At 41.0% G+C, this 27,300-nt stretch overlaps 1 protein-coding gene across 3 annotated transcripts in view; it reads left to right on the top strand.

The window, feature by feature from the left end:
• LOC124722992 (malonyl-CoA decarboxylase, mitochondrial-like) overlaps positions 1-27,300 on the top strand; it is a 100,464-nt gene that overhangs the window by 60,680 nt on the left and 12,484 nt on the right. For all 3 annotated transcript variants that reach the window (XM_047248162.1, XM_047248163.1, XM_047248161.1), the window contains one exon: positions 12,538-12,643. In XM_047248162.1, coding sequence (XP_047104118.1) covers positions 12,538-12,643 — 106 coding nt within the window. The remainder of the gene's footprint in view (positions 1-12,537; positions 12,644-27,300) is intronic.

Genomic DNA, 27,300 nt, shown 5'->3' on the forward strand with positions numbered 1-27,300 from the left:
ATGCACGTCCGCATGTATCCTGTGCCACCCAACGTGCTCTAGAAGGTGTAAGTCAACTACCCTGGCCAGCAAGATCTCCGGATCTGTCCCCCATTGAGCATGTTTGGGACTGGATGAAGCGTCGTCTCACGCGGTCTGCACGTCCAGCACGAACGCTGGTCCAACTGAGGCGCCAGGTGGAAATGGCATGGCAAGCCATTCCACAGGACTACATCCAGCATCTCTACGATCGTCTCCATGGGAGAATAGCAGCCTGCATTGCTGCGAAAGGTGGATATACACTGTACTAGTGCCGACATTGTGCATGCTCTGTTGCCTGTATCTATGTGCCTGTGGTCCTGTCAGTGTGATCATGTGATGTATCTGACCCCAGGAATGTGTCAATAAAGTTTCCTCTTCCTGGGACAATGAATTCACGGTGTTCTTATTTCAATTTCCAGGAGTGTAGAAGAAAAATTTCAGCTGACATATATAGAATACAAAGACACAAATACAGACATTAGACCATTCTTCCATAGACCACCAAATAACCCACAAGTCGAAACAACAACAACAATTATCAACACAATCATACACAACAAAATAAATGAAAATACAACTATGGAAGAGTTTCAACTACTGGTTTATATAGGAGCACTCACTACACTAAATATACACACTAGGCAGAGATCAGAACCAACCAACACACAGAAGAAACCCGCAAAACCAGCATGCCAACACAGGCTACAGATCAGAATAGAAAAACAGAAAAGACATCAGACAGCTAACACAATATATAAGAAATGAAATATCAGACAACAAACGAAAAAGGTTAGGTAAAATCTCACAACAAGAAGCGATAGAGCAAATAGATGAAAAGAAGCAAAAATTACAAGCATTGGCCAAACGAGTTAGAAGATACAAAGAAAGTGAAAATAGAAGGAAACAAAACCAAACATTCAACACAAACCAAAAGAAATTTTACCAGACAATAGATAACACACACATTAAAATAGACAATCCACCAAACATAACAGACATGGAACACTTCTGGAGCAACATATGGTCAAGCCCGGTACAACATAACAGGCATGCATGGTGGATACAAGCAGAAACAGACACATACAAGATGATACCACAAATGTCTGAAGTGATAATTTTGCAACATGAAGTCACCCAAGCAATTAATTCTACTCACAGTTGGAAAGCCCCTGGAAAAGATAAAATAGCAAATTTCTGGCTAAAGAAGTTCACCTCAACACATTCACATCTAACAAAATTATTTAACAGTTACATTGCAGACCCATACACATTCCCTGATACACTTACACATGGAATAACTTATCTGAAACCTAAAGATCAAGCAGACACAGCAAACCCAGCAAAATATCGCCCCATAACATGCCTACCAACAATATACAAAATATTAACTTCAGTCATTACACAGAAATTAATGACACATACAACACAGAACAAAATTATAAATGAAGACCAAAAAGGCTGTTGCAAAGGAGCACGAGGATGTAAAGAGCAACTGATAATAGATGCAGAGGTGACATATCAAGCTAAAACTAAACAAAGGTTGCTACACTGTGCATACATTGATTACCAAAAAGCTTTTGATAGTGTACCCCACTCATGGTTACTACAAATATTGGAAATATACAAAGTAGATCCTAAATTGATAAGTTCCTAAACATAGTAATGAAAATTGTAAAACCACACTTAATATCCAAACAAATTCAAATAATATCACATCACAGCCAATACAGATTAAGCGTGGAATATATCAAGGAGACTCATGAAGTCCTTTCTGGTTCTGCCTTGCTCTGAACCCACTATCCAACATGCTAAATAATACAAATTATGGATACAATATTACTGGAACATACCCACACAAAATCACACATCTGCTATACATGGATGATCTAAAACTACTGGCAGCAACAAATCAACAACTCAACCAATTACTAAAGATAACAGAAGTATTCAGCAATGACATAAATATGGCTTTTGGAACAGACAAATGTAAGAAAAATAGCATAGTCAAGGGAAAACACACTAAACAAGAAGATTACATATTGGATAACCACAGCGACTGCATAGAAGTGATGGAAAAAACAGATGCCTATAAATATCTAGGATACAGACAAAAAATAGGAATAGATAATACAAATATTAAAGAAGAACTAAAAGAAAAATATAGACAAAGACTAACAAAAATATTGAAAACAGAATTGACAGCAAGAAACAAGACAAAAGCTATAAATACTTATGCTATACCAATATTGACCTACTCATTTGGAGTAGTGAAATGGAGTAACACAGACCTAGAAGCACTCAATACACTTACACGATCACAATGCCACAAATATAGAATACGTCACATACATTCAGCAACTGAAAGATTCACATTAAGCAGAAAGGAAGGAGGAAGTGGATTTATCGACATAAAAAACCTACGTTATGGACAGGTAGACAATTTAAGAAAATTCTTTATAGAACGAGCAGAAACTAGCAAAATACACAAAGCAATCACTCATATAAATACATCGGCTACACCTCTGCAATTTCATAACCACTTCTACAACCCTTTAGATCACATAACATCAACAGATACGAAGAAAGTAAATTGGAAAAAGAAAACTCTACATGGCAAGCACCCGTATCATCTAACACAGCCACACATCGATCAAGACGCATCCAACACATGGCTAAGAAAAGGCAATATATTCAGTGAGGTGGAAGGATTCATGATTGCAATACAGGATCAAACAATAAACACCAGATGTTACAGCAAGCATATTATTAAAGATCCCAATACCACAACAGATAAATGCAGACTTTGCAAACAACAAATAGAAACAGTAGATCACATCACAAGTGGATGTACAATACTAGCAAATACAGAATACCCCAGAAGACGTGACAATGTAGCAAAAATAATACATCAACAGCTTGCCTTACAACATAAACTTGTAAAACAACATGTTCTCACATACAAGTATGCACCACAAAATGTACTGGAGAACGATGAATACAAATTATACTGGAACAGAACCATTATAACAGATAAAACAACACCACATAACAAACCTGACATCATACTCACCAATAAAAAGAAGAAATTAACACAACTAATCGAAATATCCATACCCAATACAACAAATATACAAACGAAAACAGGAGAAAAAATTGAAAAATACATCCAACTGGCTGAGGAAGTCAAGGACATGTGGCATCAGGATAAAGTTGACATTATACCAATTATACTATCAACTACAGGAGTCATACCACACAATATCCACCAGTACATCAATGCAATACAGCTACATCCAAACTTATATACACAACTACAGAAATTTGTAATTATTGACACTTGTTCAATTACCCGAAAGTTCCTAAATGCAATGTAACATATACCGTACAGTTAAAAGGAAGTCACGCTTGATGAAGGTCCGCGTCACTTTCCATTTTTAACCAGACCTAAGGTCTGAGAAAGGAAAGAACATAATAATAATATAAATATGAATAAGTAATGAAACAATTAAAGAAACTACTTTTGCTATAAAAAAAACTACACATACTACCAAATCTATTATTATAACAACTTCAGTTCTTGTCTGTCACATTTCACAATATAATCCATTGTTCCCTGGTTCATAGGCATGCCTTGCTAGTTCCTTGGGCACTGTGGATGGTGTTGTGGTTGCATCTGCCTCTTCCATTATTTGAAGGTTCCCTGGTTGCAGGGGATGATCCCCTGTTCCGAGGGAACATTGTTGTTGCCGGTAAGGAGAGCAGCCACATGCCATCCCATGTCACCCTGTTTGTAGATGGCGAGACACAGCCCAGAGCTGTTTATCTCTCTGTTGGTGTTACGGTGACCAAGCGTGCAGAATTGGTAGTTCTTCTGAGCCAACTGTTGACCTCAGCTGCTTTCACTGCATTGCTTCATGATTTCTGTCACAACCTCTCATAGCACTGTAGACAGGGCTTGATTGATATGGTAATGAACTACCCAAGCCTTTCTTGAAATAGCATCACCAGTGTTGTCCAAGATTTGCTATTCTGTCTCACAGTGCAGTATTCCCTTGACATCGAGTCATCTGTGTTGACTGAGTTGCTGCCGATCAATGTCAGCAACATTGGCGTACAGTGGACACCCCTGGAGAGTACGTTCTGGTGTACCGTCTTCACCACAGGCTCACTCAGAGGTCTGCCTTCTACCAATTTAATACCAGTAGGAGGGATAGGGCCCATTTATTTATTTGTTTATTTTTTTATTTACTTATTTATTCAGTCATTCATTCATTCATTCAGTGCTTACAAAGGCATTCATCACATTATGTATTATCTGAAATATTCTGATAGCTCTATACTGAGTTATAATATTACGTACTTATTTTCGTATAATGCACACAGCCCTTGTGAGACAAACTGAGGAGCTACTTGATTGAGAAGTAGCAGCTCCGGTCTGGTAAACTGACATACGGCAGGGAGAGTGGTGTGCTGACTGCATGCCCCTCTATATCCACATCCAGTGATGCCTGTGGGCTGAGGATGACATGGCGGCTGGTCGATACCATTGGGCCTTCCAAAGCCTGTTCGGATGGAGTTTAGTTTTAGTTTATGTTCGTGTAATACTATACAATATTTCAGATATTATTGAGTCCCTCTGTGGCTGAATCGGAGAGTCTCTCTAGGTCCTTCAGATCACCCTCATAATCATGCATGTCACACATAAGTAATTTGTCCATTGATTGGACTTCCCCACACTCATGTTTAGGACTGTCAGGTAGGAAATTCAAAGTTGTCCACAATTTGCTTGGGAGGTGGAATCCATCGATCTTCGTATTGGCGTTGTCCACCAAGTATCAGTTCTTATGTCCACTTACAGCTCATAGTTGATTCCAAGCTGTCTTCGAGTCAACTTCAGATAGCAAGCCAAACTGATTTTCTAACTGAATTTCAGAGGTTTTGTCAATTGTTTCCCTTTTTCGCCCTTTGCTTGCTACCTTTTCCCAGTGCCCAGAGTCCTTTTCCTCCCTCGGTTTTCGTAATACCAAATTCGCGATTTCTAATTCAGTCTTAAGGGCACAGATCTTTGCCTCTTGTTCCACGATTTTTATGTCCTTTCTACATAGTCTACATTGCCATGGAAGAGCCTCATTATCTACCCTCGTTTCCTCTCCGCTGCACTCACCCCAATGAAACCACAACATATAGTCTATACAGAACATCCCCTCTTTCAAATTTCTATGGCAACCACCAACTTGTCACACATAGTTTGATAGTAAAACGTAACACAAAAGTAGAAAATAACTTCAACAACACAATAATTTTGTAGCCTGTACTAATACATACCTAAACACTAATGTAAACAAACCTATGAACTTGTTTGAGAAACTTTTAATGAAACCACTCAAATTCTGGATGAGATACATGAATTAATTTAACTTTGAAGCGCTAAGTCTAGTCAAAAACAAATATCTACGTTCGTACAAAATTTACGCCTAAGTATGTAAACAAACTTGCGACTGCCGGCCACATTCAGATGTAGTTGAATGTAGGTTGAAGCAGAATACTAGCTTAAAGAAAAAAAGACAGGTCGGGATCAAACCAGAACAGGAAAAGAAAAATTCTGCTTATAGGTAGCAGTCATGGGAGGGGTGTGGGCCAACAGCTTCAGGAGAAATTAGGGACAGAGTATCAGGTCACAAGTTTTATGAAACCAAGTGCTAGACTTAGCCAGGTGACAGAAAACTTAGGTCAGCTATGCAAGGACTTTGAGAAGGAAGATCAGGTAATTAGAGTTGGGGGAGCAGGAAACAGCCTGGCTATGAATTTCAAGATACAGTATTAGGAGTGACCTGGATAAAACAGGAGCAGAAACTGAGCACACGAATGTGGGGTTTGTGGAGGTCTTTCAGCACCATGATCAGCCCTGGGTAAACACTGCTGTAAGGCTTGTTAACACTGAACTGAACGAGATGCTCCAGACACCGACAAAGTCTCACATGAGTGTTGTTCCAGTTGATGCTATTGGTAGGTGGGGATACACTACACATGGCCTGCACCTTAATAGGAAGGGGAAAGATGAGTTAGCTTCTCTATTAGCAGATACTGTAAGGGGGGCCACAGTCACACAAGGGGTGATCCCTGTGGTTATTGGGACCAGGCAGACAGGTTTTTTTAAGTTAAAGCCAAATTCCAGACAGACAACAACCGAGGACAATAGAAGAAAAGAAAGTTCATGCACAGCAAATAGGGATAAAGCTAAGGGTGGTATCAACTTACTTCACCAAAATATCAGGGGAACAAAAAATAAAGTAGATGAGCTGATAATGTGTTTAGATGATCTCAAAATTAAGAATGAGATTGATATAATCTGTCTGTCTGAACCCCATGTAACTGTGGGGATGGAAAGTGTCAGTATAAATGGGTATAATTTAGCATCTTACACTTGTAGATCTAGTATGAATATTGGAGGACTTGCCATTTTCATAAAACAAGGGTATAAATACGGAACTGTTAAAGTAAGCAAATTTTGTGTAGATCAGCACTTTGAGGTTTGTGCATGTGAACGTCAGCTAGATAATGTTGTGTTGATATTAGCAACAGTGTACAGGTCTCCTCTAGGAGATTGGGAGCTATTCATAAAAAAGTTTGACTCCCTATTATGCTGTCTGTCAGACAGAAAGAAGTAGTTATTAATCTGTGATGACTTCACTGTTAACTTTCTAAGCAATTCTGATAGGAAAAGTGAACTAGAAGTGTTGTTAACAGCATATAACTTAGATTCAGTGATCAATTTCCCTAAACGTATAGCTCAGGACAGTAGAACTCTAATAGATAATGTATTTGTACAGCAAGAGGATGTAGAACAAACAAATGCTTTCCCTGTGGCAAATGGATTATCTGACCATGATGCACAACTGATTTAACTTACAAAACCTAACGGGGTGTACACTTCAGAAACCATTACCGGATTTACTCGAATCTAAGCCGCACTTTTTTTCCAGTTTTTGTAATCCATAAAACTGCCTGCGGCTTGGAATCGAGTGCAAAGTAAGAAGTAGTTCTGAAAAATGTTGGTAGGTGCCGCCACAACTAACTTCTGCCATCGAATATATGTAGCGCTACACAGGCATGCTTTGCAGGTACAAAGAAAAATACTGGCGCCAAAACCTCCGCGTCAATAGATAAATTAAAAGAAAAGCTGGAAGAATGTAAACATTATGCCATGTATTCTTTTGTCTTTGCTGCTATCTCATTTAAATCCTGTCTGCCTAATAAACTACGAAACTAGAGTCTGACAACAGCAAATGCAGAAGAATATACATATCATGTCATGTTTATAATCGTATTATTCTTATGCTGAATAGTGATACAGTCAGAAATGAAGCACGACAACTGACTGGATTTTTACATCTAAGATGACTCTAATTTCTGTGCAGAATGTAATGTACTAAAGAGGCATCTGCAAAGTTTTCAAACGGAGAAAAATTTTCGCTAAACTCTCGTTCAGAACATCTTCTATCGTACGCAGCCTGTTATTTGGTTCTTGTTGATCATTATCAAAGAAAGCAGCAGTGTAACAACAAATAGCAGTCTCTTGCCATTGTTTCGCTTATGAGACAATTCCTCTCTTTTTTTTATTGTAAGCGGCAGTAGCGCGCACAAAAGTAAGCCATGCCGTGAGCGGCGACAGGTCGTAAACACTCATTATCAGAATGCGACAAACAATGCATGACACAGTAAAATAATGCATTTTCAGCTTAGAGTGACGTAAACACCTATAACAAAGAGATCGGCACAGATCAAAGCAAAATAAGCAATCGATTCAAACCAGACGAAGCACGTGAAGAAGGAAGGGTACCAGTATAACTATGGATGGAGCACCTAGCACATAGCAATGGCTACTTGGTAAAGCTTAACTGTTAAGCTTAGGACTCGAACCAAACTACTGTAGCTGTATCTTCATCCATTCAACCTCAGTTGTGTTTCAAGTTACACTGGACCAACTTAGTTTCGATTTGGAGGGGCGATCTAAAACTTCTCTCTCACCTTAAATTTCGAGTCTTCAGGAGCAGCCCAGATTCGGGAAATTTTTTCCCCCTTGATTTCGAGTCTCATTATTCAGGTGCGGCTTAGATTCGTGTGCGGCTTAGATTCGAGTAAAAACGGTAAGTGAAAGTGTTGAGGTCACTCGTCCTGGTATCTATACAGCACTTCAGAGAAAGCTTAAGAAATGTTAATTGGGGAAATGTATATAATGAGCCAAATAAAATGATAAATGCAGCATATTTCTTGATAAATTTATATCCCTTTTTGAACATTGTTTTCCAAAGAAAATTACTAAATGTAACACCACAAACTTTTCAAAGAAACCTTGGATTACTACAGGTATTAAAGTGTCTTCAGAAAGAAAGAAAAAACAGTGTGAGACAGCAAGAACTAGTAAAGATCCAGAAGCAGTTTTACACTATAAAAATTATTGTAACATACTGAGAAAAGTTGTAAGGAAATCAAGAAATATGTATGTTAGAGAAGAAATTAACAACTCCAGCAATAAAATCAAATCAATATGGAATGTTGTTAGAAGGGAGACAGGAAAAGTAACCACTGGGGTAGGTAGTGTTACTGTTAAAGAGAATGAGACCATTTTAACCAACAGTACACAGGTAGCCAATGTATTTAACAATCACTTCTTAAGTGTAGGAGAAAAAATTGGTGAGAATAGTTCAAAAGAAAAAGCCAGGCAGTACATGGAAGAGTCAGTTTTGAAAAATTTTAGTCAGATTAAGTTTCATCTAACAGTCTCTTGTGTAATAAGTAAAATTATTAAATCATTGAAAAATAAATGTTCTGTTGGAGTAGATGACATCTCTAACAAGTTATTCAAACAGTGTGGAGCAATTACAGCTGATGTTTTGAGTCACATATGTAATGCATCACTGACTCAGGGTATTTTCCAGACAGGTTAAAATATGCCATTGTCAGGCCTCTCTACAAAAAGGGGGAAACCACAGATGTCAATAATTACTGGCCAGTATCCTGGCTTACAGCATTTTCAAAAATCTTTGAGAAAGTAATGTACTCAAGAGTGGTTAGCCATCTCAACAGTAATGGTATACTTAGTAAATCACAGGTCAGATTTCAAAAATGCTGTTCCACTGAGACAGCAATATATAATTTCACTGTCCACATAATAGAGTCTTTAAATAGTAAAATGTCACCAATAGGAATTTTCTGTGACTTGTCCAAAGCATTTGATTGTTTGAACCATGACATTATGTTACAGAAACTACAAATCTGTGGTATAAATGGAATAGCATATGAGTGGTTTAAGTCATACATACATACAGAACAGGACGCAAAAAGTTTCCTTATATGGGTCAACTGATTTAAATAAGTTTGCCACTTCATCTAACTGGGGTGAAATTACATTAGGTGTTCCACAGGGTTCACTCATGGGTCCCCTTCTTGATGTGTGTGAACAACCTCCCTTCCTATCTTAAACAGGAAGCCGAACTGACACTGTTTGCTGACGATACAAGCATCATTATTAATCCAGTAAGAGAAAGTCCAATTGAAAATGATACAAATAAGATCTTTGGAAAAGTCATTAATTGGTTCTCTGCACATGGGCTTGCTCTAAACTTTGAAAAAACACAGTACATCCAATTTTCTGCTGGAAAAAGTACAGTTCCTTCAATAAGTATAACACATTAACAGAAGTCAGTAGCCAGGGTAGAGCATACTAAGTTTCTGGGTGTACAAATACACTCCTGGAAATGGAAAAAAGAACACATTGACACCGGTGTGTCAGACCCACCATACTTGCTCCGGACACTGCGAGAGGACTGTACAAGCAATGATCACACGCACGGCACAGCGGACACACCAGGAACCGCGGTGTTGGCCGTCGAATGGCGCTAGCTGCGCAGCATTTGTGCACCGCCGCCGTCAGTGTCAGCCAGTTTGCCGTGGCATACGGAGCTCCATCGCAGTCTTTAACACTGGTAGCATGCCGCGACAGCGTGGACGTGAACCGTATGTGCAGTTGACGGACTTTCAGCGAGGGCGTATTGTGGGCATGCGGGAGGCCGGGTGGACGTACCGCCGAATTGCTCAACACATGGGGCGTGAGGTCTCCACAGTACATCGATGTTGTCGCCAGTGGTCGGCGGAAGGTGCACGTGCCCGTCGACCTGGGACCGGACCGCAGCGACGCATGGATGCACGCCAAGACCGTAGGATCCTACGCAGTGCCGTAGGGGACCGCACCGCCACTTCCCAGCAAATTAGGGACACTGTTGCTCCTGGGGTATCGGCGAGGACCATTCGCAACTGTCTCCATGAAGCTGGGCTACGGTCCCGCACACCGTTAGGCCGTCTTACGCTCACGCCCCAACATCGTGCAGCCCGCCTCCAGTGGTGTCGCGAGAGGCGTGAATGGAGGGACGAATGGAGACGTGTCGTCTTCAGCGATGAGAGTCGCTTCTGCCTTGGTGCCAATGATGGTCGTATGCGTGTTTGGCGCCGTGCAGGTGAGCGCCACAATCAGGACTGCATACGACCGAGGCACACAGGGCCAACACCCGGCATCATGGTGTGGGGAGCGATCTCCTACACTGGCTGTACACCACTGGTGATCGTCGAGGGGACACTGAATAGTGCACGGTACATCCAAACCGTCATCGAACCCATCGTTCTACCATTCCTAGACCGGCAAGGGAACTTGCTGTTCCAACAGGACAATGCACGTCCGCATGCATCCCGTGCCACCCAACGTGCTCTAGAAGGTGTAAGTCAACTACCCTGGCCAGCAAGATCTCCGGATCTGTCCCCCATTGAGCATGTTTGGGACTGGATGAAGCGTCGTCTCATGCGGTCTGCACGTCCAGCACGAACGCTGGTCCAACTGAGGCGCCAGATGGAAATGGCATGGCAAGCCGTTCCACAGGACTACATCCAGCATCTCTACGATCATCTCCATGGGAGAATAGCAGCCTGCATTGCTGCGAAAGGTGGATATACACTGTACTAGTGCCGACATTGTGCATGCTCTGTTGCCTGTGTCTATGTGCCTGTGGTTCTGTAAGTGTGATCATGTGATGTATCTGACCCCAGGAATGTGTCAATAAAGTTTCCCCTTCCTGGGACAATGAATTCACGGTGTTCTTATTTCAATTTCCAGGAATGTAGATGAGAATCTTAATTGGAAAATTCATATTTTGGATCTCCTAAAGTGACTAGGTTCAGCAACTTTTGCAATCAGAATAATTGCCAATTTTGAGGATGTAGAAATTAGTAAGCTAACATACTTTGCATACTTCCACTCTCTGATGTCATACAGAACAATATTCTGGGGCAACTCAACACTTAGGCAAAAGGTATTTACTGCTCAAAAGAAAGTGGTTAGAATAATGTGTGGGGTTCGTAGTAGCGGATGTTTTAGGCATCTTTTTAAAAGATTGGGAATTCTTACAACAGCCTCACAATACATCTACTCACTAATGAAATTTGTTCTCAACGACATGGACCAGTTTAAAAACAACAGTGATATTTATGATTACAATACCAGAAAAAAGAAATACGTACACTATCCTTTACTTAACCTATCTTTGGCACAGAAGGGGGTACAATAAGCTGCTATAAAACTTTTTGATAAATTACCAGATGGAAAAAATGTTTGACAGACAGCAGTAATAGTTTCAAAAACAAATTGAAATCATACCTCCTTGACTACTCCTTCTATACCATAGATGAATTATTGAATATGAGTAAATAAATCTGGAGATATAAAATATGCATTTTGTGCCATTTAAGGGAATGGGATAGATAATAGAAATATTTAGGTACAACACTATAATGTAAAAGAAAGGGGGAAAAAACTTGTTTCCTCTGCACATTTCTTGTGCACTTGACACGACGGTTCAATCCTGTCTCCAGCCATCCTGATTTAGGTTTTCCGTGATTTCCCTAAATCGTTTCAGGCAAATGCCGGGATGGTTCCTTTCAAAGGGCACGGCCGATTTCCTTCCCCATCCTTCCCTAACCCGAGCTAGCGCTCCGTCTCTAATGACCTCGTTGTCGATGGGACGTTAACCAACACTAACCTAACCATTTGACACGTTACACATCATAACGGTTTTTCCATGCTATTGATCAATGGAACACGTAACTAACTAACTAACCAATCAACCAACCAAACCCTGCAGGTCTTTGCTGATTTTCCATAAAAGTGACCAGGATTTAAGTCTGTTTCTAGGGCTACATCTTGGTGTATAGGGAGTTCTGTGTAGTCTAGGATTTTTCTCTCTGATGTTGTTTCTAACTGGGATCAGCTAATTTTGGGGGCTCTTTGCTTGCTAGGATGGGGAGCCAGACGTTTATTGTTTAATTTTGTTGTGAATGGAAAATTCAGGCTTGCTGTGTATTTATAATATGATTCACAAAAAGTGATTGTGGTAAGCTCTAATGTAGTATAACATTGTACACGCAGTCCTTGCAGCAATCTTGGTGTTAATGGACTTTTTGTTGTTCCAGCAAATTTCCATCTCCGAAATGGGGCTGTAATGTGGCGTCTTAATTGGAGAGCTGACTTAACTGCTCGTGGTTTAAATAATTCCTATGGAATGATGGTTAATTACAGGTATTGTGTTCTTTTAGAGCTCTTGTTGTGTGTTTAATATGACAGTATCACAAGAATAGTGTTAGTGCACTCATTACATATCAGTAGTGGGAGGTTGGCTTATTACTTTTCACATGGAAGTATTTTTGATATATTGTAAACCGACATAGATTGACAACTTATGTTCTATGTCTTGCATGATTATTGATGCCAGAGTGCGTGAATTTCTGTGAAATTTATTAACTAACATAAGCAAAAATGCCAGTCTCATAACAAAATGCAGAGTACCATAAAAATCAATGGAATATGTGGAAACACTCCAGTTCACACTGTGTCCAGAGCTGGATAGGTAGATGGGGATGAATATAAAACTTATAGTAACATGAACTTGTAGATTAAAACTGAAGAAACTACAAAAATGTGGGAATTTAAGGAGATTGGACCTGGATAAACTGAAAGAACCAGAGGTTGTACAGAGTTTCAGGGAGAGCATAAGGGAACAATTGACAGGAGTGGGGGAGAGAAATACAGTAGAAGAAGAATGGGTAGCTTTGAGGAATGAAATAGTGAAGGCAGCAGAGGATCAAGTAGGTAAAAAGATGAGGGCTAGTAGAAATCCTTGGGTAACAGAAGAGATACTGAATTTAATTGATGAAAGGAGAAAATACAAAAATGCAGTAAGTGAAGCAGTCAAAAAGGAATACAAACGTCTCAAAAATGAGATCGACAGGAAGTGCAAAATGGCTAAGCAGGGATGGCTAGAGGACAAATGTAAGGATGTAGAGGCTTATCTCACTAGGGGTAAGATAGATACTGCCTACAGGAAAATTAGAAAGACCTTTGGAGAAAAGAGAACCACTTGCATGAATATCAAGAGCTCAGATGGAAATCCAGTTCTGAGCAAAGAAGGGAAAGCAGAAAGGTGGAAGGAGTGTATAGAGGGTCTATATAGGGGCGATGTTCTTGAGGACAATATTATGGAAATGGAACAGGATGTAGATGAAGATGAGATGGGAGATATGATAATGCGTGAAGAGTTTGACAGAGCACTGAAAGATCTAAGTCGAAACAAGGCACCGGGAGTAGACAACATTCCATTTGAACTACTGACAGCCTTGGGAGAGCCAGTCCTGACAAAACTCTACCATCTGGTGATCAAGATGTATGAGACAGGCGAAATACCCTCAGACTTCAAGAAGAATATAATAATTCCAATCCCAAAGAAAGCAGGTGTTGACAGATGTGAAAATTACCGAACTATCAGTTTAATAAGTCACAGCTGCAAAATACTAATGCGAAATCTTTAAAGACAAATGGAAAAACTGGTAGAAGCTGACCTCGGGGAAGATCAGTTTGGATTCCATAGAAATGTTGGAACACGTGAGGCAATACTGACCCTACGACTTATCTTAGAAGAAAGATTAAGGAAAGGCAAACCTATGTTTCTAGCATTTGTAGACTTAGAGAAAGCTTTTGACAATGTTGACTGGAATACTCTCTTTCAAATTCTGAAGGTGGCGGGGGTAAAATACAGGGAGCGAAAGGCTATTTACAATTTGTATAGAAACCAAATGGCAGTTATAAGAGTTGAGGGGCATGAAAGGGAAGCAGTGGTTGGGAAGGGAGTGAGACATGGGTGTAGCCTCTCCCCGATGCTATTCAATCTGTATATTGATCAAGCAGTAAAGGAAACAAAAGAAAAGTTCGGGGTAGGTATTAAAATCCATGAAGAAGAAATAAAAAGTTTGAGGTTCGCTGATGACACTGTAATTCTGTCGGAGACAGCAAAGGACTTGGAAGAGCAGTTGAATGGAATGGATAGTGTCTTGAAAGGATAATGTAAGATGAACATCAATAAAAGCAAAATGAGGATAATGGAATGTAGTCGAATTAAGTCGGGTGATGCTGAGGGAATTAGATTATGAAATGAGACACTTAAAGTAGTAAAGGAGTTTAGCTATTTGGGAAGCAAAATGACTGATGATGGTCGAAGTAGAGAGGATATAAAATGTAGACTGGCAATGGCAAGGAAAATGTTTCTGAAGAAGAGAAATTTGTTAACATCGAGTATTGATTTAAGTGTCAGGAAGTCGTTTCTGAAAGTATTTGTATGGAGTGTAGCCATGTATGGAAGTGAAACATGGACGATATATAGTTTGGACAAGAAGAGAATAGAAGCTTTTGAAATGTGATGCTACAGAAGAATGCTGAAGATTAGATGGGTGGATCACATAACTAATGAGGAGGTCTTGAATAGAATTGGGGAGAAGAGGGGTTTGTGGCACAACGTGACTAGAAGAAGGGATAGGTTGGTAGGACATGTTCTGAGACATCAAGGGATCACCAATTTAGTACTGGAGGGCAGCGTGGAGGGTAAAAATCGTAGAGGGAGACCAAGAGATGAATACACTAAGCAGATTCAGAAGGATGTAGGCTGCTGTAGGTACTGGGAGATGAAGAAGCTTGCGCAGGGTGGAGTAGCATGGAGAGCTGCATCAAACCAGTCTCAGGACTGAAGACAACAACAACAACAACAACAACATGAACTTAATCTACACCGTAGTACAATGACAACAAATGTCTTATCACCTCACATGCACGTAATCTAACTCCAGCTCCAAGCACAGTTTGTGCTGATAAGAGAATGTCAGCTGTGTAATGCTTCGTGAACAGTTGTGGTGTATAGGTCCATTTTATTTTCTGTTCCGCTCATGATACAAGATTATTATGATGGGCTTTCAGTAAGTAAAAGCAACACTTTCTTTTTCTGAAAGTAGTTTGATTTTTTTCAGGATTCCAATAAACCATATTATTCACAACTGTTTTGACTACAAAACCCTATTTTTCAACATAATCTCTGTTCAGTGCAACGGCCTTATTCATGCATGGTACCACTATACTGGTCAACATCAGAGCCAAAGTCTTTCTGCATCAATAACCTCCTACTGAGCGAGGTGGCGCAGTGGTTAGCACACTGGACTCGCATTCGGGAGGACGACGGTTCAATCCCGCGTCCGGCCATCCTCATTTAGGTTTTCCGTGATTTCCCTAAATCGTTCCAGGCAAATGCCGGGATGGTTCCTTAGAAAGGGCACGGCCGACTTCCTTCCCCATCCTTCCCTGATCCGATGAGACTGATGACCTCGCTGTTTGGTCTATTCTGCCAAACAACCCAACCCAACCCCCAATAACCTCCTCATCATCCACATACTGCTTTCCACAGAGTTCATTTTTTATTGGGCCAAACAAATGGAAGTCGGAAGGTACGAGACCGTGGCCATAGGATGGATGATGAAGAACAGTCCAGTGAGGTTTTGTGAGCTCCTCTTGGGTGCACAGACTTGTGTGAGGCCCTGCATTGTCACGGAGAAGGAGAAGTTTGTTTGCATTTTTGTGGCGATGAATATGCTGAAGTTGTTTCTTCAATTTCCTGATGGTAGCACAGTACACTTCAGAGTTGATCTCTGCACCGTGAGGGAGGACATCAAATGGAATAACTCTTTCAGAGTCACAGACCATCGGCATGACTATGCCAGCTAAGGGTATGGCTTTGAACTTTTTCTTCTGAGGAGAGGTGGTGTGGTGCCACTCCATGGACTGCAATTTTGTTTACGGTTCAAAGCAATGAACCTGTGTTTCATCACCTTTGATGATTTTTGACAAAAAATTGTCACAATCAGCCTCATAATGTGCAAGCAATCCCACACAGATGGTCCTTTGTTGCTCTTATGGTCTTCTGTTAGGCAGTGAGAAACACAGTGGGCACACATGTTGAGTATCCCAACTGGCGGATGATAGTGTCAGCACTACCAACAGAGATGTGGAGTTGTGTAGTGGAGTGTTTGATTGTGATCCATCAGTCAGCTCGAATGAGAGTGTCTGCACATTCTGACATTGCGGGGCTCTACTGTGTGCAGCTGGTGAACATGCTGGAGGATGGACAGGTTTGTGCAACCTTGTTGTAATGATGACAGATGCCTCACACAATGATACACTATGCTTTTGTTCACTGATAGGTCTCTGTAGTCATTTTGCATGTGACTATGAATATCTGTAATGCTCTGCTTTTCTGCCAAATGAAACTTAGTGAAAACTTTCTGCTTGGAATACACCTCCATTATGACACCGTTTTGAAGGCTGTGTATACCACTGCCACCTATTGGAACTTCATGTAACTATAGGGGCTGAAGTGGGAATATTGCATGATATCCCACAAGTTCCATTTTTTTTCCAACTGAAATTGGCCTATAAAAAGATGTGTTGCATTACTTACTGATGCTCCTCATACAACCTCTTTGTGTGTGTCCATCATGGATGAGAACTAGGATGCATGCAAATACCATCTTCACCAATAAAGTGCACTCATATTTCAATGTTGCATGACAGGACAGATACAAATCTGTCCTCCCTTTAACTTTTTCATAGGAGCAATAATAGTTCCTGGGGCAGAACTGGAACTGGTAGTGGTGAATGGGTGGGGGGTGGGGTGGGGGTCGGGGGAGGGAAGAATGGAAGAATGGTGAGTATTCCCATCAGTGTCACCAGTGGCTCAGAGCTGGCAGTAATCATAATCTGGGTCTCAGGGACAATAGGTGGTGGAGAAGAGGGCTTTGGAGTTTGTGCCTCTGCAGTCACCATGGCTGGTGCTTCCTCTGTTGCACAAAGTGGTTCATCCTCCAGCAGTTGTGTGCCTATCATTGCAAGTGATAGTCTCAGCATAACAGTCTCACTGTGGAGGAGGAAGAAGTACTTAAGATTTGCGAGGGGCTGAGATGAGGAATTTTACTTGTCCTTGTATTGCATGTTACTGAGAGGCCGCACTGTAGGCTAGGGTTGGCTGTGGTCCACAGTCTATCACAGTTACTTGGGTCCTGCCGTGGTTTTATCAGGGTGTCTCATTCTTTAGGTTTCATGGCCAAAACTAGTTTCAGTGCCACACAGGTTTCTCCTGTTTGGCTACAACCCTGTGACCTGTGATGATCCCTTTGGTCCACCATGGTTTACAGCCAAATTTGTGAGTCCTGGCCAGTGTGCATATATAGTATTACAGGTGTATTCATGGTACCTGTGCTCCCAGAGTCAGGAGCACCAAGTTGAAGATCATCCGTTGTTTGCAACCATGTAAACTCACTGCCAGTCTGCTGCTATTTACTGTGGCGACGTGCTAGTAAGCATGGAAGCATGTCAGAGTGCCCTCAGGAATTTTTGTTCCATGTAATTCATCTGGGACTTAAATGTTTGTGCTAGATGCTCTGCCTCATAATTGGGAACTGTATAGAAAGAAGAGGCAGTGAGATTTATTAATTAATTGCTTTGAAAAAAAAAAAGGAGTGGAGTGTGCCGTAGATGTATTTTGGACCATTATCTTAAAGTTTTCTTAGGTGACTGTCTATGACTGTTAAACATTTAAAAAAAAGCATATTTGCACCATCAGCTGTACAATTGTATATTTATTCTCTACTCATTTCATTTACAACAACCATCCTCACAGGAGAAAAACAGTATACATCAATGACAAAAATGCATTTTTGATTCATTGATGTGTACTGTTTGTTTTCCATGAAGATAGTTGTAGCTGAAACTGGTAGAGAATAAATATACAATTGTACAGTTGATGTCACAAATATGCTTTTTTCATTATCTTATTATATAGTGAGTAGTGCTCCCTTTATTAGCAAATATAGTTTCCATTGCCCAGATTGTAGATTAGGTCATCATTGGTGATATCTGGGCAACATAAAGACCATTTGAAAGAGCACCTCAAATAATAACCACATAACCTCTGAAATTGGTGTACAAAATCAATCTTTACCCATTCCCCTTGATCAGGGTGTTGTGGCTTGCATGCCTGCCCGATTGCAACTTGGCAAGCAGGGTCACAGGGCAGACAGGGATGGGCAAATAGCGGATGTGAGGGCAGTCTTGCAGCTGGGCCGTAGTGTATATGGGTGTGCTCTACTGGTCAAGCTCAAGCAGACAGCTGTGGTGAAGCAGGTTGCATATACGTAGAATTAATGGAATCAGGCCATCTGGAAAGTTGCCTATACCACCTACACCTGCCTGCGAGCAAGATGAGGGACAGTTGCAAGTGCTCATGCCTAACGTTGCAGCATTGGGACAGCTTTTCATAGATGATAAGGATTAGGCCAAAGGGAAAATTGCTACTTTGAAGCTGATTGGTCTGTACACAAGATTAGCAGGGCTGGACAGCATGTTTGATAATAGCAGGCCAATGCCTTCATTCTATACATTAGTCTGTGTGCCTGATGGAGTAGTTGGAAAATGTGATGACAAAGCTTGGATGAGATTATCTTTATGCACACAGACTTTTGTGATCAGTGTAAATGCCCCATGGCTAATATTTAGTCTGAGGTACAATGAAATGTAGTGCCAGTTACATAGTTTTGTGGAGGTTCTTTAACTAACTGTGAGAGGTATACTGAGGTACTTTCGATAGAGACAGGTCCTGATCAATTAATTTAGTAACTTCCCATGACATTACTGAGCATTAGTTCAGTGTGTCATGATGTCTTCACCTAACAGCAGACGAAGTGCTTCCTTCCTGTGAAAGTGATGCTTGAAACCTGTTGATAGACATGATAGGGATTTGTCATTGGTGTGTTTAGTGGTAGGCTGGTGTTCACATAGCTACAATTGCCTGAAAGCAAGACCCACTGTTGCAGTTGTTTATCGGATAGGTTCATCTATGTGTCAAAAAGTGAAATTAATATCTTGTGGTCCATAGTAAACTAAAATGTAGTGTAGTCCCTTGAGGAAAAAACATGAAACTAATTAATACCCTTAATGCCATATATTGTGAATGTAATTCATTTGTGACATTGGTAATGTTGTGGACATGTATGTGATATGTTGCCAGGTGGTAATTGGTGGGACGATGGCTTGCATCTTGTGTGACAGCATGGCTCATATCCTCCGTTGTGATGTATTTTGTGAGGTATTGATAACAAAAATTAAATGGCAGAGGTAATTGTAACATGGGCCATGGCTAGGAGTAGATATCAGTGCTTCTATAATTGTTGAGAAACTGCTTAATAAACAGTAGACAACTGAAATTTGACTCCATCCCTCCCCCTCCCCCATTTTATGAAGCTGGGTGAGTGTGTGTTGAATTTGTCCATAGCTGTTGTCCAGCAGGTGTGATGCATTTTCATAAAAGGTCAATCATCAGTTGCACAAAAATTTTATTGAAGTCACTTTACATCTACATCTACATCTACATTGATACTCCGCAAGCCACCCAACGGTGTGTGGCGGAGGACACTTTACGTGCCATTGTCATTACCTCCCTTTCCTGTTCCAGTCGCGTATGGTTCGCGGGAAGAACGACTGTCTGAAAGCCTCCGTGCGCGCTCTAATCTCTCTAATTTTACATTCGTGATCTCCTCGGGAAGTATAAGTAGGGGGAAGCAATATATTCGATACCTCATCCAGAAACGCACCCTCTCGAAACTTGGCGAGCAAGCTACACCGCAATGCAGAGCGCCTCTCTTGCAGAGTCTGCCACTTGAGTTTATTAAACATCTCCGTAACGCTATCACGGTTACCAAATAACCCAGTGACGAAACGCGCCGCTCTTCTTTGGATCTTCTCTATCTCCTCCGTCAACCCGACCTGGTACGGATCCCACACTGATGAGCAATACTCAAGTATAGGTCGAACGAGTGTTTTGTAAGCCACCTCCTTTGTTGATGGACTATATTTTCTAAGCACTCTCCCAATGAATCTCAACCTGGTACCCACCTTACCAACAATTAGTTTTATATGATCATTCCACTTCAAATCGTTCCGTACGCATACTCCCAGATATTTTACAGCAGTAACTGCTACCAGTGTTTGTTCCGCTATCATATAATCATACAATAAAGGATCCTTCTTTCTATGTATTCGCAATACATTACATTTGTCTATGTTAAGGGTCAGTTGCCACTCCCTGCACCAAGTGCCTATCCGCTGCAGATCTTCCTGTATTTCGCTACAATTTTCTAATGCAGCAACTTCTCTGTATACTACAGCATCATCCGCGAAAAGCCGCATGGAACTTCCGACACTATCTACTAAGTCATTTATATATATTGTGAAAAGCAATGGTCCCATAACACTCCCCTGTGGCACGCCAGAGGTTACTTTAACGTCTGTAGACGTCTCTCCATTGATAACAACATGCTGTGTTCTGTTTGCCAAAAACTCCTCAATCCAGCCACACAGCTGGTCTGATATTCCGTAGGCTCTTACTTTGCTTATCAGGCGACAGTGCGGAACTGTATCGAACGCCTTCCGGAAGTCAAGAAAAATAGCATCTACCTGGGAGCCTGTATCTAATATTTTCTGGGTCTCATGAACAAATAAGGCGAGTTGGGTCTCACACGATCGCTGTTTCCGGAATCCATGTTGATTCCTACATAGTAGATTCTGGGTTTCCAGAAATGACATGATACGCGAGCAAAAAACATGTTCTAAAATTCTACAAGAGATCGACGTAAGAGATATAGGTCTATAGTTTTGCGCATCTGCTCGACGACCCTTCTTGAAGACTGGGACTATCTGTGCTCTTTTCCAATCATTTGGAACCCTCCGTTCCTCTAGAGACTTGCGGTACACGGCTGTTAGAAGGGGGGCAAGTTCTTTCGCGTACTCTGTGTAGAATCGAATTGGTATCCCGTCAGGTCCAGTGGACTTTCCTCTATTGAGTGATTCCAGTTGCTTTTCTATTCCTTGGACACTTATTTCGATGTCAGCCATTTTTTCGTTTGTGCGAGGATTTAGAGAAGGAACTGCAGTGCGGTCTTCCTCTGTGAAACAGCTTTGGAAAAAGGTGTTTAGTATTTCAGCTTTACGCGTGTCATCCTCTGTTTCAAAACCATCATCATCCCGTAGTGTCTGGATATGCTGTTTCGAGCCACTTACTGATTTAACGTAAGACCAGAACTTCCTAGGATTTTCTGTCAAGTCGGTACATAGAATTTTACTTTCGAATTCAATGAACGCTTCACGCATAGCCCTCCTTACGCTAACTTTGACATCGTTTAGCTTCTGTTTGTCTGAGAGGTTTTGGCTGCGTTTAAACTTGGAGTGGAGCTCTCTTTGCTTTCGCAGTAGTTTCCTAACTTTGTTGTTGTACCACGGTGGGTTTTTCCCGTCCCTCACAGTTTTACTCGGCACGTACCTGTCTAAAATGCATTTTACGATTGCCTTGAACTTTTTCCATAAACACTCAACATTGTCAGTGTCGGAACAGAAATTTTCGTTTTGATCTGTTAGGTAGTCTGAAATCTGCCTTCTATTACTCTTGCTAAACAGATAAACCTTCCTCCCTTTTTTTATATTCCTATTAACTTCCATATTCAGGGATGCTGCAACGGCCTTATGATCACTGATTCCCTGTTCTGTACATACAGATTCGAAAAGTTCGGGTCTGTTTGTTATCAGTAGGTCCAATATGTTATCTCCACGAGTCGGTTCTCTGTTTAATTGCTCGAGGTAATTTTCGGATAGTGCACTCAGTATAATGTCACTCGATGCTCTGTCCCTACCACCCGTCCTAAACATCTGAGTGTCCCAGTCTATATCTGGTAAATTGAAATCTCCACCTAAGACTATAACATGCTGAGAAAATTTATGTGAAATGTATTCCAAATTTTCTCTCAGTTGTTCTGCCACTAATGCTACTGAGTCGGGAGGTCGGTAAAAGGAGCCAATTATTAACCTAGTTCGGTTGTTTAGTGTAACCTCCACCCATAATAATTCACAGGAACTATCCACTTCTACTTCACTACAGGATAAACTACTACTAACAGCGATGAACACTCCACCACCGGTTGCATGCAATCTATCCTTTCTAAACACCGTCTGTACCTTTGTAAAAATTTCGGCAGAATTTATCTCTGGCTTAAGCCAGCTTTCTGTACCTATAACGATTTCAGCTTCGGTGCTTTCTATCAGCGCTTGAAGTTCCGGTACTTTACCAACGCAGCTTCGACAGTTGACAATTACAATACCGATTGCTGCTTGGTCCCCGCATGTCCTGACTTTGCCCCGCACCCGTTGAGGCTGTTGCCCTTTCTGTACTTGCCCAAGGCCATCTAACCTAAAAAACCGCCCAGCCCACGCCACACAACCCCTGCTACCCGTGTAGCCGCTTGTTGCGTGTAGTGGACTCCTGACCTATCCAGCGGAACCCGAAACCCCACCACCCTATGGCGCAAGTCGAGGAATCTGCAGCCCACACGGTCGCAGAACCGTCTCAGCCTCTGATTCAGACCCTCCACTCGGCTCTGTACCAAAGGTCCGCAGTCAGTCCTGTCGACGGTGCTGCAGATGGTGAGCTCTGCTTTCATCCCACTAGCGAGACTGGCAGTCTTCACCAAATCAGATAGCCGCCGGAAGCCAGAGAGGATTTCCTCCGATCCATAGCGACACACATCATTGGTGCCGACATGAGCGACCACCTGCAGATGGGTGCACCCTGTACCCTTCATGGCATCCGGAAGGACCCTTTCCACATCTGGAATGACTCCCCCCGGTATGCACACGGAGTGCACATTGGTTTTCTTCCCCTCTCTTGCTGCCATTTCCCTAAGGGGCCCCATTACGCGCCTGACGTTGGAGCTCCCAACTACCAGTAAGCCCACCCTCTGCGACTGCCCGGATCTTGCAGACTGAGGGGCAGCCTCTGGAACAGGACAAGCAGCCATGTCAGGCCGAAGATCAGTATCAGCCTGAGACAGAGCCTGAAACCGGTTCGTCAGACAAACTGGAGAGGCTTTCCGTTCAGCCCTCCGGAATGTCTTTCGCCCCCTGCCACACCTTGAAACGACCTCCCACTCTACCACAGGTGAGGGATCAGCCTCAATGCGGGCAGTATCCCGTGCAACCACAGTCGTAGTCCGATCAGGGGATGCGTGGGACGAGCTGGCCGTCCCCGACAAACCCCCATCCCGACCCCCACAGTGATGCCCATTGGCAACAGCCTCAAGCTGTGTGACCGAAGCCAACACTGCCTGAAGCTGGGAGCGAAGGGATGCCAACTCAGCCTGCATCCGAACACAGCAGTTGCAGTCCCTATCCATGCTAAAAACTGTTTTGCTAAGAACGTCCGAACTAATCTACAGAGAGCGCAAACAAATCGACAAAATTTAAACGGTTATTAAAATACAAGATTGCCTAGTAAATGCAGTAATGCTGCTACTTGCGCACTGCTGACACTGCTCGGCGGCGGAAGGAGACTAAGCGAAATTACACTATTCAGGTACTAAAACACGATGCTACACTCTCAAATACTATAATACGCCCGAAATTTATGAATTAAACAATGCAAGAACCAAAAACACGCAAAGAAATTAAGAATTAAACTATGTAACAAATGAGTGAGCTAGGAGTATACGACTTGCTGCTCAGCTGCTTATCCAACGGCGGCAGGGAGCACACTGGTTTCAACAGGGTAATCTGTCATCTTCAGAAGTCTGATATCATCAGATAAGGATAGATGATAAAGGTGTCATACAAATAATCAATAAAAAATATAAAAACTTAATTAAAACAAATGTACAATGGTTTAGCAACAAAAAAGTATAACAGATTTGCTAAAACAAATGTACAATAGTTGAGCTTCGGAAAAACCATGCCCATTTGTTTAAGAAACAATGAATAGTGTCACACCGTAAAAAATACATGATTTCTGTGATGAGTAGCAACTGACAGACTGTCACATCACATATAATACATAATATATGCAACACATAGCAATCAACAGACTGATTGCAGGCAATTGGTATATTTTGTGATCTGTCAAAGGCATTCGACTGTGTAAATCACAATATCCTTTTAAGTAAATTAGAATATTATGGTGTAACAGGAAATGCTGCAAAATGTTTCAAATCTTATATCTCTGGCAGGAAACGAAGGGTGTTATTACAAAAGAGACATGTATTAAGCTATCAGGCATCATCCAACTGGGAACTAATTACATGTGGGATCCCACAAGGTTCCATCTTAGGGCCCTTACTTTTTATTGTGTATATCAATTACCTTTCATCACCAGATGCTAAGTTTGTTTTGTTTGCCGATGATACAAACATTGCAATAAATAGCAAATCAAGTGTGGTCTTAGAAATATCGGCTAATAAAATGGTTCCTAGCCAGTTCTTTGTCACTAAACTTTGAAGAAACACACTACATGTAGCTCAGAACTTGTAAGGGGTTTCCCACGAGTATATGCCTAACATATGATGACAAGCAGATAGAAGACATGGACAGTGTTAAATTCTTGGGATTACAGCTTGATAATAAATTCAACTGGGAGGAGCACACCACAAAACTGCTGAGTGTCGTAACAAATCTCAATTTGCAATGCGAATTGTGTCAGACATAGAGGATATAAAAATGAAAAAGCTGGTGTACTATGCTTACTTTCATTCCATAATGTCATATGGGATTATTTGTGGGGTAATTCATCAAACCAAGCTCAAGTTTTCCAGGCACAAAAACATGCAATAAGAGTTATATGTTGTGTGAACTCAAGAACATCCTGCAGAAGCCTGTTTAGGGAACTAGGGATACTAACTACTGCTTCCCAATATATTTATTCCTTAATGAAATTTGTCATTAAAGATATATCACTTTTTCAAACCAACAGTTCAATTCATGGACTCAATACTAGAAATAAGAATAATCTTCGCAAGGATTTAAAGTCACTTACTCTTGTACACAAAGGTTTGCATTATTAAGGAACACGCATTTTCAATAAATTGGCAGCAACCATAAAAAGCTTAACAACCAATGAAATTGAGTTTAAGAGAAGCCTAAAGGATTTATTGGTGGCCAACTTCTTCTTCTCCATTGATGACTTTCTCAGTAGAACCAACTGGTGTGTGTGTGTGTGTGTGTGTGTGTGTGTGTGTGTGTGTGTGTGTAAGTGCAATATAACTTCTGCACCATTTCAGTGCAGTAATGTGTCCATTGTAAATAAGTATTGTAGTTGTTCTATTATATGTTTATTATCTTATAAATAAAAAAGGCATTTATTTTAAATTCAGTGCAGTAATGCGATCTTAGTAAATAAATATTTGTAAAATAATTCTTTCATATAGTGTTCATTTAAAAGAATGACGATCATTCCAGTTGGGACCTGTGGAAGGTACATTAGTTTATTTGTTTCAGTTGTAAATATTTGTCATGTATTATTGTTTTTCTGACATGTTCTACATCCTGGAGGACTTCCTCACTGTGGATCAATTGGAATGAAAGTAAATCTAATCTAATAACTTGAAGGGAATTGATCATACATATATACAAAATAGGTGTGCTAGCACCCATAGAACCTTAATAAAATTATACAAACTTGGAGTGGGAGCACCTATTGGACCTTATAAAACCATATAAAATGTTTAACATAAGCATTTAAAGAGATAGTTAAATATTGGTTCAAATGCTCAGTGACCAATCAAGTATAAAAATCAAATTACATGTAAAGGGAGCTAGCATCCATTGTACTTCATGAAACCATGTAAAATGTTTAATGTGAGCATTTAGAAACACGATTAAATGTCATATCACCTGCTTAGCTTGCTGTTGCACGTTTGATCCAATGTTTAACCCTAGCATTACCAACGGGGGGGCCTCGTAGGCCCACTGACTCAGTTTTTCTATGTTGTATCCACACCCTTTGATATATGAACTTGAAAGCAAAGGTAATTGTTCGTTATTGAATGTACTATTGAGTCATTACAGAATTTCAGAATAAAAATGTAATTAAAATTCATTTACTTGATTTAATTCTCTGTGGGCCTTAGAAGCCCACCCGTTGGTAATAGCAAGGAAAGATTTACGAGGTTGAGTCTCTCGTTTCAAATTCTTACCATGAAACGAATTTTGGCATTGTTGCCTTCAGACATATTATTATGAAGCGGACCATTGTTATTTTCAGTGTTTCTGCTGCTGTTGAACCAGCAACATGAGTAGACATCGTTTACGTGATAGTTCCATTGAAAGAGTGCTAGAAGAAGTTTTGAACGAATCAGATTTAGAGGAAAGTGAAGTGGATGATGATGTGGAAGAAATTAGAACTGATTCATCGTCTGAGAATGAAGATGGGGTTGAAGCCAATCCACCAGATGATAATGATACGGAATGTGATAAATTCATTGCAAAAAGTGGACGAGAGTATATTACGAAGCCATCTTGACAATATCGGCGTTCTGTACAAAATATAGTGCGAGAAAGAATGGGGCTAGGACAACAAGGAAGAATTGCGTCTCCGAAAGAGGCTATAGAGCTCTTTTTTACACCTCAAATTATGAATCTAATAAAACTACACTCAAATGAGGAGGCTTCTCGACTAGGTATTCAGCACACAGATGAAGATGAGTTATTTTGTTATATAAGACTCTTGCTAATCATGGGTTCAAATCATGACAATAAGATACCTGTCCAAGATTTATGGTCTTTGCTTCAGGGCCGACAAGTGTACTATGGATCAATGAGTCGGACCCGATTTTTCGAATTGACTAAAATATTGAGGTTTGATGATAAGAACACAAGAGAAATTCGTCGCCAGACTGACAAGTTTGCTCCAATGAGGGAAATTTTTGAAAGCTTCAATTCTTCACTTCCATTGTATTTCATTCCTGGTCTACATACAACAGTGGATGAGATGTTGTCTT

Source organism: Schistocerca piceifrons, chromosome X (genome assembly GCF_021461385.2).
Source record: "Schistocerca piceifrons isolate TAMUIC-IGC-003096 chromosome X, iqSchPice1.1, whole genome shotgun sequence".
Taxonomy (NCBI): Eukaryota; Metazoa; Arthropoda; class Insecta; order Orthoptera; family Acrididae; genus Schistocerca; species Schistocerca piceifrons.